The sequence below is a fragment of the Gavialis gangeticus genome, unplaced genomic scaffold (assembly GCF_001723915.1).
Source record: "Gavialis gangeticus isolate Ggan-Ray unplaced genomic scaffold, GavGan_comp1, whole genome shotgun sequence".
NCBI lineage: Eukaryota > Metazoa > Chordata > Crocodylia > Gavialidae > Gavialis > Gavialis gangeticus.
Genome location: NW_017729009.1, coordinates 9,236,683 through 9,250,297, shown reverse-complemented (window position 1 = coordinate 9,250,297; position 13,615 = coordinate 9,236,683). Strand labels below are relative to the sequence as shown.

Sequence of the window (13,615 nt, the reverse complement as noted above, 5' to 3'; positions counted from 1 at the left end):
TCTCTAGATAGGAGCTTTTCCCTGGGCTCAGGTCCTGCACCAGGCACTGGTCCTGTGGGAGCCGCAGGGGGCCCCAGGCCAGATTTCCCAGCAGACAGGGGGTCTCCCTGGCTCCCCATTGTGCTCTGCAGTCCCTCCTTGCACTCAGGCTGGTTCTTGCACCCAGCAGGCTTTCCCCTGCACATGCAGCCCCTTGACAGAGCCAGATGGGGGGACTCCAGCCCCCCCGTGCTTGGCTTCTTTCCACCCACATTTGCAAGGCTGACCCCTGCCACGGGCTGTTCCCTGGACTCAGCTGCCTGCAGGGTGCGTTCCCCCAGGTCACGGCCAGGGGCAGGAGAAGCTGCTCCAGGGATCCCTGAGATGGGAGTGAAAGCAGCAGTCAGGGACCCCGAGTCCTGCAGCTGCCCCATCCAACCCCGGCACTGCCCTCCCCCAGGCAGGGGTAGAAGAGGCAGGACTCAAGCTGGGAATTCCCCCCCAGGCAGCAGGTAATGGGCAGAGCAGCTTCAGTCGGATACGGGTGAGCCGTGCCCACTGGAGAAGGCTGGAGCTGGGGCAGGGCCAGTGCTGGGGGAGCCCAGGTAGGAATACAGCAGGCCCAGAGAAAGGCCTGGGGTGTGGGGACCCTGCTTCCCCAGGCAGGTTTCCACTGCTCTGGACCCCTCTATCCCCAATCCTTCCCCCACAGCCACAGGGAGAAGAAACCATCCACTCCGGGTCTCCTGGGCGCCCCATAGCTATACCACTCCTGGGGGCAGCATGCGGGGGAGGGCATGGCAGGGACCCGTGTGGGCTCACCTTTGGCCAGGCTCGGGTACGACGGGCCCAGGACGCCTGTTGCCTTGGCCAAAGGGGGCTCCTGGTGCAGGGGGGCCGGTGCCGGAGAACGTCCATCCTGACCTGGAACAGAGAGAATCGCTGGTGACGGGCCGGCTTGGCTACTTTTCCCCAGCACGGGTCCCAAGGAGTTACCCCAGAACGAGCCGGTGGCAGCATTCTCCTGGCACAAGGTCTGCCAGCTCGGGGTCATCTGCCCACATCCAGGCCAGGGTAATGGTGTCAAGAGCAAACATGCCTTGCTGCTCCCCCAGCCATGCAGCAGCACCGTGACAGCTGCCTGTGGCTGCATGGGGAGAGCTGCACGCGTGTCGTTTCCATGCAGTAGCGCCCAAACCCATGGGGCCATGCCCCAGGGCACGTGTGCACGACCCCAGGGAAGAGCCCCTTACCTGCTGCGGCCACAGGCCTGCAAACCAGCCTTCCCCTTGTGCAGCTGCACCTCTGCCCCCTGGGACAGTCCTGGTCCCCTTTGCACTTGAGTAAGCACCTATCAGTGAATCCTGCTTGCAGCGGGAGAAACCCAGGGTTAGGACAGGTGGAGCACAGGGAGGGCAAGAGCTGGGGGCCCCATGGGACCTCAGTGCTGCCACATGGGCCCCCTCTGGCAGTGGGGTCTGCCCAGAGCACCTGCTGTGCAGCCCAGACAGACAGACAGACAGATGGACTGAGCAAACAGGTTTGTGAGCTCAGCACCCAGCCATGCTGCACCGCACGGTGACCCAGATAATTTGGACAGCCCTCACTGCAAGGGCCCTGCCCAAGCTCTGAGCAGCCATGGGAAGGGCTGAGAGAAGCTCTTGGGGCTGTGGGCGCTCTGCAGCGCAGGGAGGTCTCTGCTCATCCAGGAGCCGGCAGTGCTCCCAGCCCCATTTATGCTCACAAGCCCCGAACAGAGCGAGCGCGGGGGCAGGTCACACATCCCAGTGGGCGAGGGCCCGCGCCATGTGGGGGTCTCCTCTGCTGCCGTGTCTAAGAGGAGACTGAGTGCAGAGCGGAGGCAGCCTTGGTGCCCGGGGAAGGAACGTGGCCTTGGCTCTGTACATGTCCCCAACCTTGCATGTCCCTGCTGCCTCCTCCAGTGGTGGCAGCTGCCCCGTGGCCCCTGGCCATGCCGCACCCCAGGCTGGCAAGTGGGAGGGTGTTCAGTGGTATTCTGGGTTGCTGGCTGGGAGTGTGGGGCAGGGCCGCCACCAAGGCATGCCCACAGGGGAGTGCAAACAACCAGCCCGAGACTGATCTGGTTTCAATCCAGGAACCTGCCTCTCCGCACCATCTCTCGGAGGTCTGAAGTCTCCGGCTCTGAGTTCGAAAAGCCTCTGGCCTGGGTCCCCCCCTGCCCCTACTCACGTTCTGCTGGGGCAGCCTGCAGCACTGTCCACAGGGCAAAGCTCCCCAGGAGGATGAAGAAGACTACCAGCTTCATGGTGCCACCGGGAGCCAGGTCTGAGCACCCCGAGCCGCGCCAGGCTGAGATTTAAAGCTCCGTCCGGGGTTGCGCGTGGGTGGCAGCAAGTCAGAGGTGACGAGAGAGAACCTCCCAGAGCTGATCCCAATTGCGCGCCGCTCCAGCTCCTGGCATCCTGCCCCACCCAGACAGGAGATACCAGCAGGATCCTGGTGAGGAGGAAGCTGGCAGGCTGCGATGCCCAGAGCCACGCACGGCTGCAGGGACCGGGCCAGGCGGGCCACACCTCCTGATCCCCCCTCCGTCCTGCAGAACCCGGCTGTGCACTGAGTGTGTGCAAGCAAGAGCCCTGGCACCCTGCACACGCTGCCCAGTCCTCACCCCACACGTGACGGTGCCTTGCCTGCCCGCAGCTCAGGCAGGTGCCAGCAGCGGGACAGGCTCTCCGTGCATTTAATTTCAAACTAATTGTGTGTTTAATTCCAACCTAATGGCGTACGTAATTCCAAGATAATTGGCTTGCAACCACGAATGACAGGCTTTCCCAGGTGCTTGTGACCCTTCCTCAGGTGCTCATTGCCATAAGGCCTGCTTAGAGACCCAGGCTCAGCACTGAGACCCCCAAGAGTGGGACGAGCAGGGCCACGTGTCCCTGCACCTTCTCCCAGGTCTGCGATTCCTTGGGCAGGGAGATCCCCACACCCAGGCAGGCCCCCAGGGCAGCTGTCCAGGCTTTTAACCAGCTTTAACTGCTTGTCTTGTCTGCCTTACAACCCTCCTCCTGCTGCAGGCAGACCGCTGGCCTTTGCAGCAAACACCCACCTCTGTGCCCACATCCCTTGCCCTGCCCGTGGCTGAGTCTTTATACTTTTTACATTCTCCCATCTCCTCTGCCCTTCTGCAATGGGGTGAACTCTTCTGGACATGAAGGTCTGAGACACTGAGCTGGTCGCCTCTACAGGCACCTGTCTCATCGGTGATGTCTATGTCGTTGCACTCCTGCCCTCCCCCGGTGCACCCGTGCTCACAGAACTGAGTCAGGCCCCAAACACAGGTTCACAAGTCTGACAAAGTCTCTGGGGAACCATGGAGCAGCCTCTGTTCACTGGCCTTGGTGACCTCCTCCGGAGGAGATTGACAGAACAAAGAACAATGGTCTCAAGTTGCAGCAAGAGAAGTTGAGGTTGGATATTAGGAAAAACTTTCTCACTGCGAAGGCGGTGAAGCACTGGAACAGGTTACCCAGAGCAGTGGTGGAAGCTCCTTCCTTGGAGGTTTGAAGACCCAGGTAGACAAGCCCTGGCTGGGATGATGCAGTTGGGGCTGGTCCTGCTTGGAGCAGGGGGCTGGATTAGATGTGACCTCCTGCAGTCCCTTCCCAACCTCATTCTCTACGATTCTGTGGTTCTATGAAATCATTTTGGTGCACAGAAAATTGGCTCCCTCCACTTGCTCCTGCCTCCCCAGCTTGTCCCTCCCCCTCCTGCTTGCTGTGGTCTCAGAGTTGAGGTTCCTGGTGCTGCCTCTCCCCGCGTTTTAGGTTCTAAGATGCTACAAGCATCTCCCAGGCCCATGGTACAGTGGCTGGTACCCCCAATAGCTTCACTGTGCCCCAAGGAGGGGGCCTGGACCTGTGGGTCCCCAGTAATGCCCACTGGGGTCTTCCTCTCTGCTCTGAGCACACTGGGGCATCTCCAGCACCCTCTGACACAAAGACCAGTGCCGTAACTGGATTCAGGTCTGCAAGGACCTGTGCATGGTGACTGCAGCCAGAGCCAGTCAGGGATCAGGGAAAGTGGACCACGTGGGCAAATTTATGTTTCATAGTTTCATAGTTTCTAGGGTCGAAAGGGACCTGAGTAGATCATCTAGTCCAACCCCCTGCCATGGCAGGAAAGAGTACTGGGGTCAAACGACCCCAGCAAGGTGTTCATCTAACCTCCTCTTAAAAACCCCCAGGGTAGGAGCCTGCACCACTTCTCTTAGAAGCTGGTTCCAGATCCTAGCTGCCCTGACTGTCAGGAAGCTGAGGAGGGTTCCCAGGCTGCCCAAGGAGGGACACATGTGGGACCTGCCCAGGCTCTTGGCAGCAGGGAGGCAGGACCTGTGGAGCTAGCCCATAAGAAACAGGAGAGGGCTCCTGAGACAAGATGGGGCCTGGTGGCCTGAATCCAGCCCCTGATGGGCTGCTGCCCCTTCCTCCATGGTGATTCCCATGTCACGATGACCATATGCCCCATGATGAGCACGGCCCCTTTCAATGTCTGTGTGGCCCCATGTCCACCCACCTCCACCTCTTTCCTGCAGCAGCACTGATTTGTCCCAGCCTCATGACCAGAGGAGAGGGGAGCTTGGACTCTGTGCAATGCTACATAGGCACCAGCCTCTTGCTGCTGCCCTCCAGCCAGAGGCACAGCAGATTGACTTGGAGTGAGAATCGAAGGCTCAGCTGGCTCTGGGAACGAGAGCAAGACAGAAACGGCCTCATCCAAATGGCTGCACTCAGGGAGCTGCTTGGACCGCAGCGCCCCAGGAAAGGCTGTTACCCACAGTGCTGTTATGGCTGTTATTTATTATGTGCGTTGCAGCAACCCAGAGGCTCAGTGGGCTGAGCTGGGCCCAAACAGAGGAAAAGACTGTCCCTGCCCATGTGAGCTCACAGTCTAAGGTAGCAACGAGGCGCAGCATGAGGGTGTATTGAACAGCAAGGCAGCAGGGGACAGAGAGGATGGGCATGGTGCTGGGAACACAGGCTCCACGGAGCCGGCTGCTGCAAGCCCTTTAAAGCGACGTGTCTGTGTGGAGCTCTGCCCTGACACATGGTGCTGCCACCGTGGCCATTCCTGGCTCCATGCCCTCCCCTCCTCCTTGGCTCCAAGGCACATCTGTCTGCTTCTGTCTGCTCCATGCTTCTCCCTCAGAGGTTTCGCACTTGTTTTCTCCTTCGCTTGAATTTGAGGCTGACCCTGATCACCTAGGGTGAAAGCCAAGCAAGCAGAGTGCTCATTAGCTCCTGAGGTGACAGCAGTAGCCGTAAAGGCCACATGTCTGGCCAGCTTCATCTCACCCACCAGATTTCAGCACAGCCCCACCTGCACCTTAACAAGCATTTATGCAGGCAGATCAGAGGCTGAGCACCTCATCCCCCGCTCACAGTGCTGCAGGCAACACCTTCTGCAGTAGACACCTTCACCAGTCTACATGACAGGCCGAGGCTAAGGCCACTCTCACCCAGTGCTCCTGCCTGCAGCCTGATGTTGCATTTGCTGCTGGAAACTGCTGGGTTTGGGAATCCAGATGAGCACAGAAAAGTCACCAACAATCAACCCAGAGCTCTCTCCCTGCCTGCCCTTCTCACTGGGGCTCATTCTGCCTGTAGCAGAAGGGGAAGAGTCACCCCCACCGAGGAAAACAGGGTGCAGTCTCTTTTCCACGGAGGCCTGGCCTGGCAAGCTGCCCCTGAGCACTGATTCCAGGTGCCTTTATAGCCTCAGGTCCCATGATCAAGCAGCAAGCCTGGCATCCTCCTCAGCACCCTTCTCTTGCCGGGGCCAGACTCACCTCAGGTGGGCCTCATCATTCATCTGGGAATCACCTTCAGGTGGGAAATGAGAGCTCCCTCAGAGGGGCAGCCCTGAGCTCCTGCCCTGAGCCTGGCCCTGCAAAACCCTCTGGGTGCCACTAAGACCCACCAGGATGAGGATGATGCTGAGCAGCCCCTTCCCCACATTGAAGGCCAGCAGCCCCAGGACAGCAGCAAGGACAGGAATCAGTGGCTCCCGGCAGCAGGTGGAGTTGGGGCTTGCGCTGCCCTCTCGCTCAGGACCCCGCGGTGACATCCCCGTGGGCGAAGTGCCCAGCCAGGGCGCTGAACAGTCTGCAGACAAAAAAGAGGTTTGTTCAGGGCTAGACCTCCCTGGGGCGGAGGGCCAGACGCAGAGCGACTTCCCAGCCTCTTCTGCTGGCAGCCGCACTCCAGCCTGGGAAAAGGGGTGTTGGAAGGTAGAGTGGGGCGTCCACGTCCCAACGACAAGCTGTGGCAGCTGGCACCGGGTCCCAGGCACCAGGGAGCTCGTCTGCAGAGAGCGTGTTACAAATGATGCGGCCCCAGATTTACTCCCCTCTCCCCAGCAGGTGATCTCAGAGCACGGGGCTTGTCTCGGGGCTCTGGTCCCTGGATGTTAACTCAGGGGTTGAACAGTTATCTTGGAGGGACCTGGGGTCACTCAGGGCAGACTCTGGCTGGGCGCGTTCTGAGCAGAGATATGTTTGCCTTTGCCCATCCCTGCTTAATGACCACGCTGAGGTTATTAACAGGTGGGTGAGGGGGAATGGCGATGCACCACAGGCAGCTGGGGGACAGGCTCACTCCGAGACGAGGGGCTTGAGGCAGCTCATGCCCGTGTGGCCTGGGCCCAGGGCTGCCCTGGCAGGAGCAGGGCAGGGGAGGAGACGGCCTGAAGTGGACATTCTCTCTACACCTCTGGCCCAGGATGGGGTACTTCCCACGACAGTGAGAGAGGCGAGGGCCCAGGCTCAACTCAATGAGCTGCCCCCGGCCAAGCTTCTGCGCAGGCACCATGACAGATGTCGGCTCTGGAGAGGGGGGCACGTGGCCAGGCTGGTGACGAAGCCTGTGTGGGAAGGGCAATGCAGGAAGCCGGTTTAAGTACAGGTTTGCTCCATGCATCCTGGCCTTGGCTCAATCCTGATGCCGTGACTCAGCAATCCACCTACTTCCGCTGCAGTCCTGGCAGCCCCTGGCTCTCTCCAGAGGCTGCTCGTCCTGGCTTGCTGCTGCTATTAACCCTGCTTGGACCAGGGGGTTCATTGCTCCCACCAGCTGCTGGAGGCTCCGGGACAGCAATGACGGCATGCTCCCAACCTGCCTGGCTAATGAGCTCAAGCAGAAAACTGCCCCCATAACAGCAGCAACCTCTGAGCTGCAGCAGGGCTGGACACAGTCATGGGCGAACCGGGCAGCTGCCTGGGGCCTGGACAGAAAGGGGGCCCAAAAATGGCAAGTTTTTAATTATTATTATCATTATCTCTGGTGAAGGGGGGCCCCATACTAAAAGGCCTCCAGGAGTCTAGGTACGGTGCCGATCTGCAACCACACAGCATAGCTCCTCATTAGCCCCTGCAACTCATTGCTGCCTGCCGAGAGCCCCTGGCTGCCGGAGGCCATGCTAGGGATGCCCTTCCTTCCCAGTCAGTTTGGGATCGATGCCCTGTCTCTCAGGGGCCCCAGGCACTTTTCTCAAGTGCAGGGTGTTCACCTTGGGTTCCTGGCCAGGTCCAATGCCAGGAATCCCATTAGCTTCCTAAATGCCCTGGATTTTTCAGGTGGGACCAGTATTTCCCAGCCGCCTTGCTGGCGGCTGGAGCGCTACATGGCTGGGACTGCACCTGCTGGTCAGGGGAAGTGACACCACTCTGGGGACATAACGGCAGGACCATGACAGCCCGTGCTGGCATGCTGGGGCTGAGGAGGACCATTATGTAATTACACTCGTAATTATTTCAGCAAGGAGCTGCATCCATTTCCTCCCACCTGCTGCAGGGCAGTTGCAAAAGTGACTGTTGAGGCAAACAAAGACAGAGGGCCACATTCCGCTGTGGTAGGGCAGGCGTGACTCATTGGCTCCCCATACGCCAGGGCTGTTTGACTGCTGGGTGGAGAGTCCTGCCTGAGTTCACTTCTCTGGACCACAACAGTCAGCACAAATAGCTGGCCATGGGCCCCTTGTCTCTGGGGCAGCTCCACTGTTTACACAGTGTCATGTCTCATTTTGTTTCATTAACTCCATGACACTGGCAGACACAACGCAGGCCAGGAGGTGGATCGCACAGACCCTGCTTCATCAAGTAGGACTTGCTTTTTTTTAAATGCACAGAACAAGATCATCCCCTGGTAGCACACAGAGAAGGAAACTTCTCCCCCCCCCACAACAGTACACAGAGGAGGAAACTCTCCCCACAGCACACAGAGGAAGAAACCTCTCCCCCTCACCACGTGCGGCTGAGTATGGGCTTCTAGGTTATACAGCAGCAGGCATGGTGGGGTTGACCAGAAGAGTTCAAAGGGTCTTGGGGGTCCTTCCCCCCCCCTGGAGCATGAGAAAAGGAAGAAAGGGATGGTGACTGCAAGGGCAGGTATCCAGTGCCCCATGTGAAGGGCAGCCCCTGGGAACTACTGTGAAATAAGCAGCTATTCTGTATCAGTGAGGCTGGCAGCTGTCCCAGATGCCGTTATTTTATTTCACCTACGCCCTCTGTGCGCCACGGGAGGGGGAAGCTTGGGGCCCCGTGCCTCCTGCCTGCCTGCTTTCCAAGCTCTTCGCATCACTGTGGTGCCTGGCCTCCGACGCCTGTGGTTCTGGCCTAGCCACCTCACCTGACACCCGCAGGATGACGTCTGCCTGCTGATTGAAATGTCCCACATTGGCCCACAGGGAGCAGCGATAAGTGCCAGCGTCCTCTGGCCGGACCTTAGGAATGACCAGCGACTGCTGCTCGTCCATCAGGAACTGCCGCTGGATCTTGTCATACACCATCGTCCGGTTCTTGAGGTTCCGAATCAGCCCCGTTTCCTGACTGTTGTTGACGACCTGCAACGCAGCAACAGGATCCCATTAGTGCATCGGGGCGCATGGCACAGCCTGGCATGCCGGGCTGCCGGTTAAATTAGGGCAGAACAGACCAACTCCCGTTGCTGGGCACTAACACCTTTTCATGCACCTGCCTGTGGCACTGCCTTACGTTCACACAGCCACGCAGCACGTGTAAAACGGGCAGAGGGGCTCCCAGGATGCAGCAACCAGCACTTCTCACAGAGTCAGCTGGGATAAGGCAGCAGGCAGTGCCATGGGGGTCTCTCTGTGCCCATGCACCCATAACCCCAACTGTCCGTGGCCACTGAAACAAATAGAAGGAGCCCTGGATACCCTCTTTCCCCTCCAGACTGTCCCCATGTGCACTAGCCCTGAGAGTGTGCAAAGAGCTGTGCTGCTGTTTAGAAAAGCGCTGGCTCTTCCAAGTGGTTCAGGACACGTGCTGCCTCTGTGAGAGGGCGCTACCTTGTACCAGCCACTGGCCCAGAAGTTCTGCATCCCTTTGGCAGCAGGGGGGCAAGGGAGGACTGCTGCTGCCCCACACTGGCTGTCCATGGACACTGCTGCCACTGCCAGTCTTTGCAGGAGGAGCCACAAGCAGCCAAGAGCTGGAAGTGGGAAGAGAGACTCAGTTAGGAGTGCAGCCTTGAATCCAGGAAGGGCTCCCCATCCACCTCCCTCCGAGCTCTCCGCACAGGCTGCAGTCCCCGCCGGAGGATGCTCTGCACCTGCGGAGAGGGGCAGGCGCCGTTGCAGGTTCTAGCACCCCCGCCCTCTGCGGTGGTGCTGGCTCTGCCGAGCTCCAAGCCTCGGGCTGAGGTTTCACAGAGCTGTGAGAAGGTTCCTGCTGCCTCTCGGAGTTGTTTTGAATCATTTTCAAGAGACAGTTGACCTTCAAAGCCCCTTGGTATGAGCCAAACAAGGCTCTGGGGCAGCCCACAGCTGAAGCGCTGTAAGGCAGAGCCACCCGCCTGCGCTCTCCAATCCAGCCAGCACTGGCAAGCCTGAGGGCCTACAACGAGGAGTTACATAATGTACAGGTCCAGAGCACCTGCTCTTCCTCCTGGGGCAGGGGCAGAGACACCACGGCTGAAAATCAGGATGCTCTGATTTCGGTGCTGGACTCCAGGCCCCCTGAGCCAGCACGTTTCAGCCTCTTCCTTCTGCCTGTACTTGCAGGTGTCAAATCTTACTGAAAGCTCCCCGGCTTTCGCTTGGACAACTCACCCCATGGAGCACCCTTCCCTGCCACAGGGGCCAAGGCTTGGGGGCTCTTGGCCCAGCTCTGTTTGGGACTTTTCACCAAGTCTTGAATGCAGTGGGGTGCAGTTGACGCGCTGTTACTCAGGCCCAGTCCAACCTGAAAGGTTCTGCTAGTGAAGCTGCAGCACTTTTCTGTGCTAATGAATCACATCTGTGATCAGCACAGCTCTGCCAGCCAGAGCACTAGCACGGTGCACTTATACTAGCCCCAAACTCCTTTGGCCAGTACAGAAACCACTGGAACAGCCAGAGAGCTCTTCCCCAAGCTAAGCTGGACCCAGAAGGGTGACTTGCCAACGTAGCAGCACAGGCAGCCTCTTCCCAATGCACACCAGGTTTAGTACCCCAAAATGTTCAAGAGCAGCAGCAAAGAGAGCTGTCACGGCTGTGCTGTTCTCCGGATGGGCTTGCTGTATTTCGCTGAACCCGTTCAAGTCCGGAGAGAAGCTCACAACACCGTTAGCAGATACGGTGGGCAATGAGCAAAGGGACTTGCTGCTCTGGCAGTGCTTGCCAACGCCATCCAAGTACTTCCTGGACTCTGCTGTGGTCCAGATACTGCCTTGGCGACCACGGTCCCGGAGCACCTTGTGATCAGTAAGCTGCTCGCCCTCCCCATAGCCTCTGGGAGGTGGGAAAGAACTTCCTTCTCCTACTTCCAGATGGAGACCAAGGCCGAGAAAAACAAAGTTTAGGGCTGGCTGGACAGTGTATCTCAGAGCATCTGGCACTGAGCACAATGACTCAGAGAACTGGGTGCCAACCCAGCTTTTGCTGGTGCCTTCAGGGCTGGTTCTTTGTCAGAGATGGAAAATTGTGACTTTCACTCAAAACTTGAATCTGAAACCTCACAGCTCCGTATATACAGTCTCTGTATTATACTCTGCAGACTCTGCCCGCAGTTGGTGACCTTCTGCAAATGGTTTTAACAAAAAAGGATTGTGACATGGGAATGATCAATTAAGATCAAAAGAGAACAGTGGTTCTCCATCCTCTTTACTGCAGGCCTTCAAATATTTGAAAACTGCTAGCATGCCCCCTTCCATCTTCTTTCCTCCACACTAAACAGCTTACCTCTCTCAACCCTTCCTCATCTGGCTGCGTTTCAGCCTATCATCTTTCTTGTTTGCTTCTGGATCCTCTGCACTTTCTGCACATCCTTCCTAAAAGGACTCTGTCGAACTGAGCTCCTCAAAGTATTGAGACAATTTTGATTTCTAATCCTGCCCTCCGAAGTTTCTGCCACCTCTCCCAGCTTGGTGTCATCTGGCATCTTCAGAGGCATGCTCTGTCTTCCACCATCCAGGTCATTTGGGAAAATACCGAATAGCATCAGACTAAGAAGAAACTCCCACGATACAAGGCTCTTTTGGGCTAAGTCCTTCCAGTCTGACAACAAACAGGTGCCAACTGCTCTTTAACTATGTCTTTTCAATGTTATGGGCACAGCCAACATACAAACAATACATGAACAACAGTCATAGAGGAAATGCTCTCATTTAATTTGTTTTTAGAAATAAATGTACCCCCTCCCAAGTTGCAGCCCCCCCCAGACAAGTAATAGCACTCTCCCTGGATCTTAACATCAAGTGACGCTCAGGGAGCAGTGCATAGTAGTGGCACGAGACCAAGACCTTTGGCTTCCTGAGAGTCAGCCTGTCCCATGTATCTCTTCCCCAGCACACAGGTGCCAGTGCCAAGACGAGGAGGAAGTTACCAAGTGAATAAATTCCTGATGAGGACTCACCCAAGGGCAACATCTGCGCAGTCTGGGCGCGTGCAGGGGCAAGAGCTCCTGAGTCTCAGAGCTTCCTGCTTTGCTGAATGGAAAGCAGTGGGCTTGTTTATGAAGAAAATGAAAGCTGGCTGTTGAAGACTGTGATACCCAGTGTAAAGTACCCGCTGTGGGTGAGGAAACGGGTCACAGAGTCCTCAGCTTGTGGTGAGCAATGTATTAGATTGACACCCAGCATCCTGGCACCGAAGGGGCGTGTGGGCTCCCCTCATGTCCCCAAAGCCAGCTTTCTCCCATTCAGATTCAAGCATCCTCTTGCCTGCTTATTCCGCCAGGCGCTCCACGCTCTCCGCGCTCCCTGCCACCCATAAGGCCGATGCTCTCCCCTTCCTCCAATTCGTCCACAAAACCCCGGTCTGCCTGAACCCGCCCAAGCGAGGAGGCTTTGGAAATAAATTGCACTTTGGAAATAAACTTTCCGACGACTCAGGACCGGGCCACACCAGACTGCCTACACTGAGCTGTTGCACACAAAGGGCCAACCCTGACCCAACCGAAGTCGGTGGCAATGGTCCTGCCGACTTCAATGGATACGGGCTCAAAACCTCATCCGGTGCATCAGTCCTTCCTATCACGTCAGACCTTCCGTCTCTTGTCGAAGATCACAAAATCCCCCAGGGCAGGAACCACGTGTCCCACCACGTACGACAGCATCAGTGGTCTTGCTGAAGTCACGCTATATCTTGCCCGCAATTTCCTCCCACACCCAAGGCCAGCGATGCCGCCAGCGGCAGAGATTAGACTGGGTCTCGACACATGCACTCTGGCAGTTTGGTCATCTCGCTATCTCCCAGGCGCCCCTGAAGACAAGGCTCACCCACCCGGGTCCTCACCCTGCACAGCAAGATAACACTTCTCCACGCAAGAGAGCAGATATTGGGGGTGAGCGCGGAGCCTCTAGTGTCCCAGCACACCTGGACAAGGCGCCCAAAAGAAACGAGCCTGGTATTTTGCTTATTTTACCAGAAATCTTAACCGCTGCCTGTGTGGGCAGCACAGGGTGCGCTTGCGAAGCCCCATCCCAAACGAAGGGGATGTCCGACCCCTGGGACGGCGTTCGTTCTAAACCGCCAGCCCAACATGTTACAACAGGAGCGACAAGAGGAGAGAATGACCCCCGTCCCGTCCCGTGTGGGTGCCTGGCAGAGGCCGGCAGCTGAGGGCGGATCCGGGATGTTGTAGGGGGCGTGCAGGGTGCAGGGTCCCCCACGGACCAAACACCACACCCATGTGTCTCCAGTGCCAAGAGCCGACACACCTGACAAAGGCGCCGGGGCCTGGGGCAGGGGAGGCTGAAGCACGGCCACTTCCCCTGCGCAGTGAAGGAGTCAGCAGGAAGGTGGGGTGGGGCAAGGCGCAGGTGTGGGCGGAGCCGAGGGGCCCGTGCCCCGCCTTTCCAAGATGGCGCCCCCGACGACCGGTTGCCATGGCGGCGCGCCGCTCTTCCGGCGCCGCTCAATGACGTTGCCCGCAGAGCCAGGGAGCGCCGCTTCCGGGTGCGACGGCTCGCGCCGCAGGCGGGATGGGGGCGGCCCGAGACCCCGAGCAGCCGCCGGGCCCGCCCGGGGACGATGGGCCGCACGAGGGCGACGGGCAGCTCGTCAGCACGGTAAGACCCCCCCCTGGGCTGCCCCCTCCATGCCCCCCAGTCCTGACCCTCGCTCTATACCTCCCCCCTTCATAGCCCCCCCGGAG

General features: G+C 58.4%; 3 protein-coding genes across 3 annotated transcripts in view; 1 reads left to right on the top strand and 2 right to left on the bottom strand.

Annotated features, from left to right (window-relative positions):
- The window catches only part of LOC109292481 (papilin-like), a 23,182-nt gene extending 20,813 nt beyond the window's left edge, over positions 1-2,369 (bottom strand). Inside the window, exons 1-2 of the mRNA XM_019509931.1 lie at positions 2,191-2,369; positions 802-903 (exon numbers count right to left, since the gene is read on the bottom strand). Coding sequence (XP_019365476.1) covers positions 802-903; positions 2,191-2,266 — 178 coding nt within the window. The 5' untranslated portion in view covers positions 2,267-2,369. The remainder of the gene's footprint in view (positions 1-801; positions 904-2,190) is intronic.
- A 2,138-nt stretch (positions 2,370-4,507) lies between these two features.
- On the bottom strand, positions 4,508-12,522 carry LOC109292483. Its single transcript, XM_019509933.1, has 5 exons — positions 11,873-12,522; positions 9,328-9,470; positions 8,646-8,859; positions 5,941-6,125; positions 4,508-5,222 (listed from the first exon to the last, which is right to left on the bottom strand). Exons 1-5 carry the CDS (start codon positions 11,883-11,885, stop codon positions 5,166-5,168), a joined length of 612 nt encoding a protein of 203 aa, XP_019365478.1. The 5' UTR covers positions 11,886-12,522; the 3' UTR covers positions 4,508-5,165.
- Positions 12,523-13,394: 872 nt separating this feature from the next.
- The window catches only part of DNTTIP1 (deoxynucleotidyltransferase terminal interacting protein 1), a 6,740-nt gene continuing 6,519 nt past the window's right edge, over positions 13,395-13,615 (top strand). The window contains exon 1 of the mRNA XM_019509932.1: positions 13,395-13,529. Within this exon, the coding sequence (XP_019365477.1) occupies positions 13,443-13,529 (87 nt within the window). The 5' untranslated portion in view covers positions 13,395-13,442. The remainder of the gene's footprint in view (positions 13,530-13,615) is intronic.

Excerpts from the sequence above, each read along its gene's own strand:
- LOC109292483 (XM_019509933.1), bottom strand. Across the intron at positions 8,860-9,327 it reads GGGCCAGTGGCTGGTACAAG|GTCGTCAACAACAGTCAGGA; the intron begins GTAGCGCCCTCT and ends GCTGCGTTGCAG. Across the intron at positions 6,126-8,645 it reads CGTCATCCTGCGGGTGTCAG|ACTGTTCAGCGCCCTGGCTG; the intron begins GTGAGGTGGCTA and ends TTTTGTCTGCAG.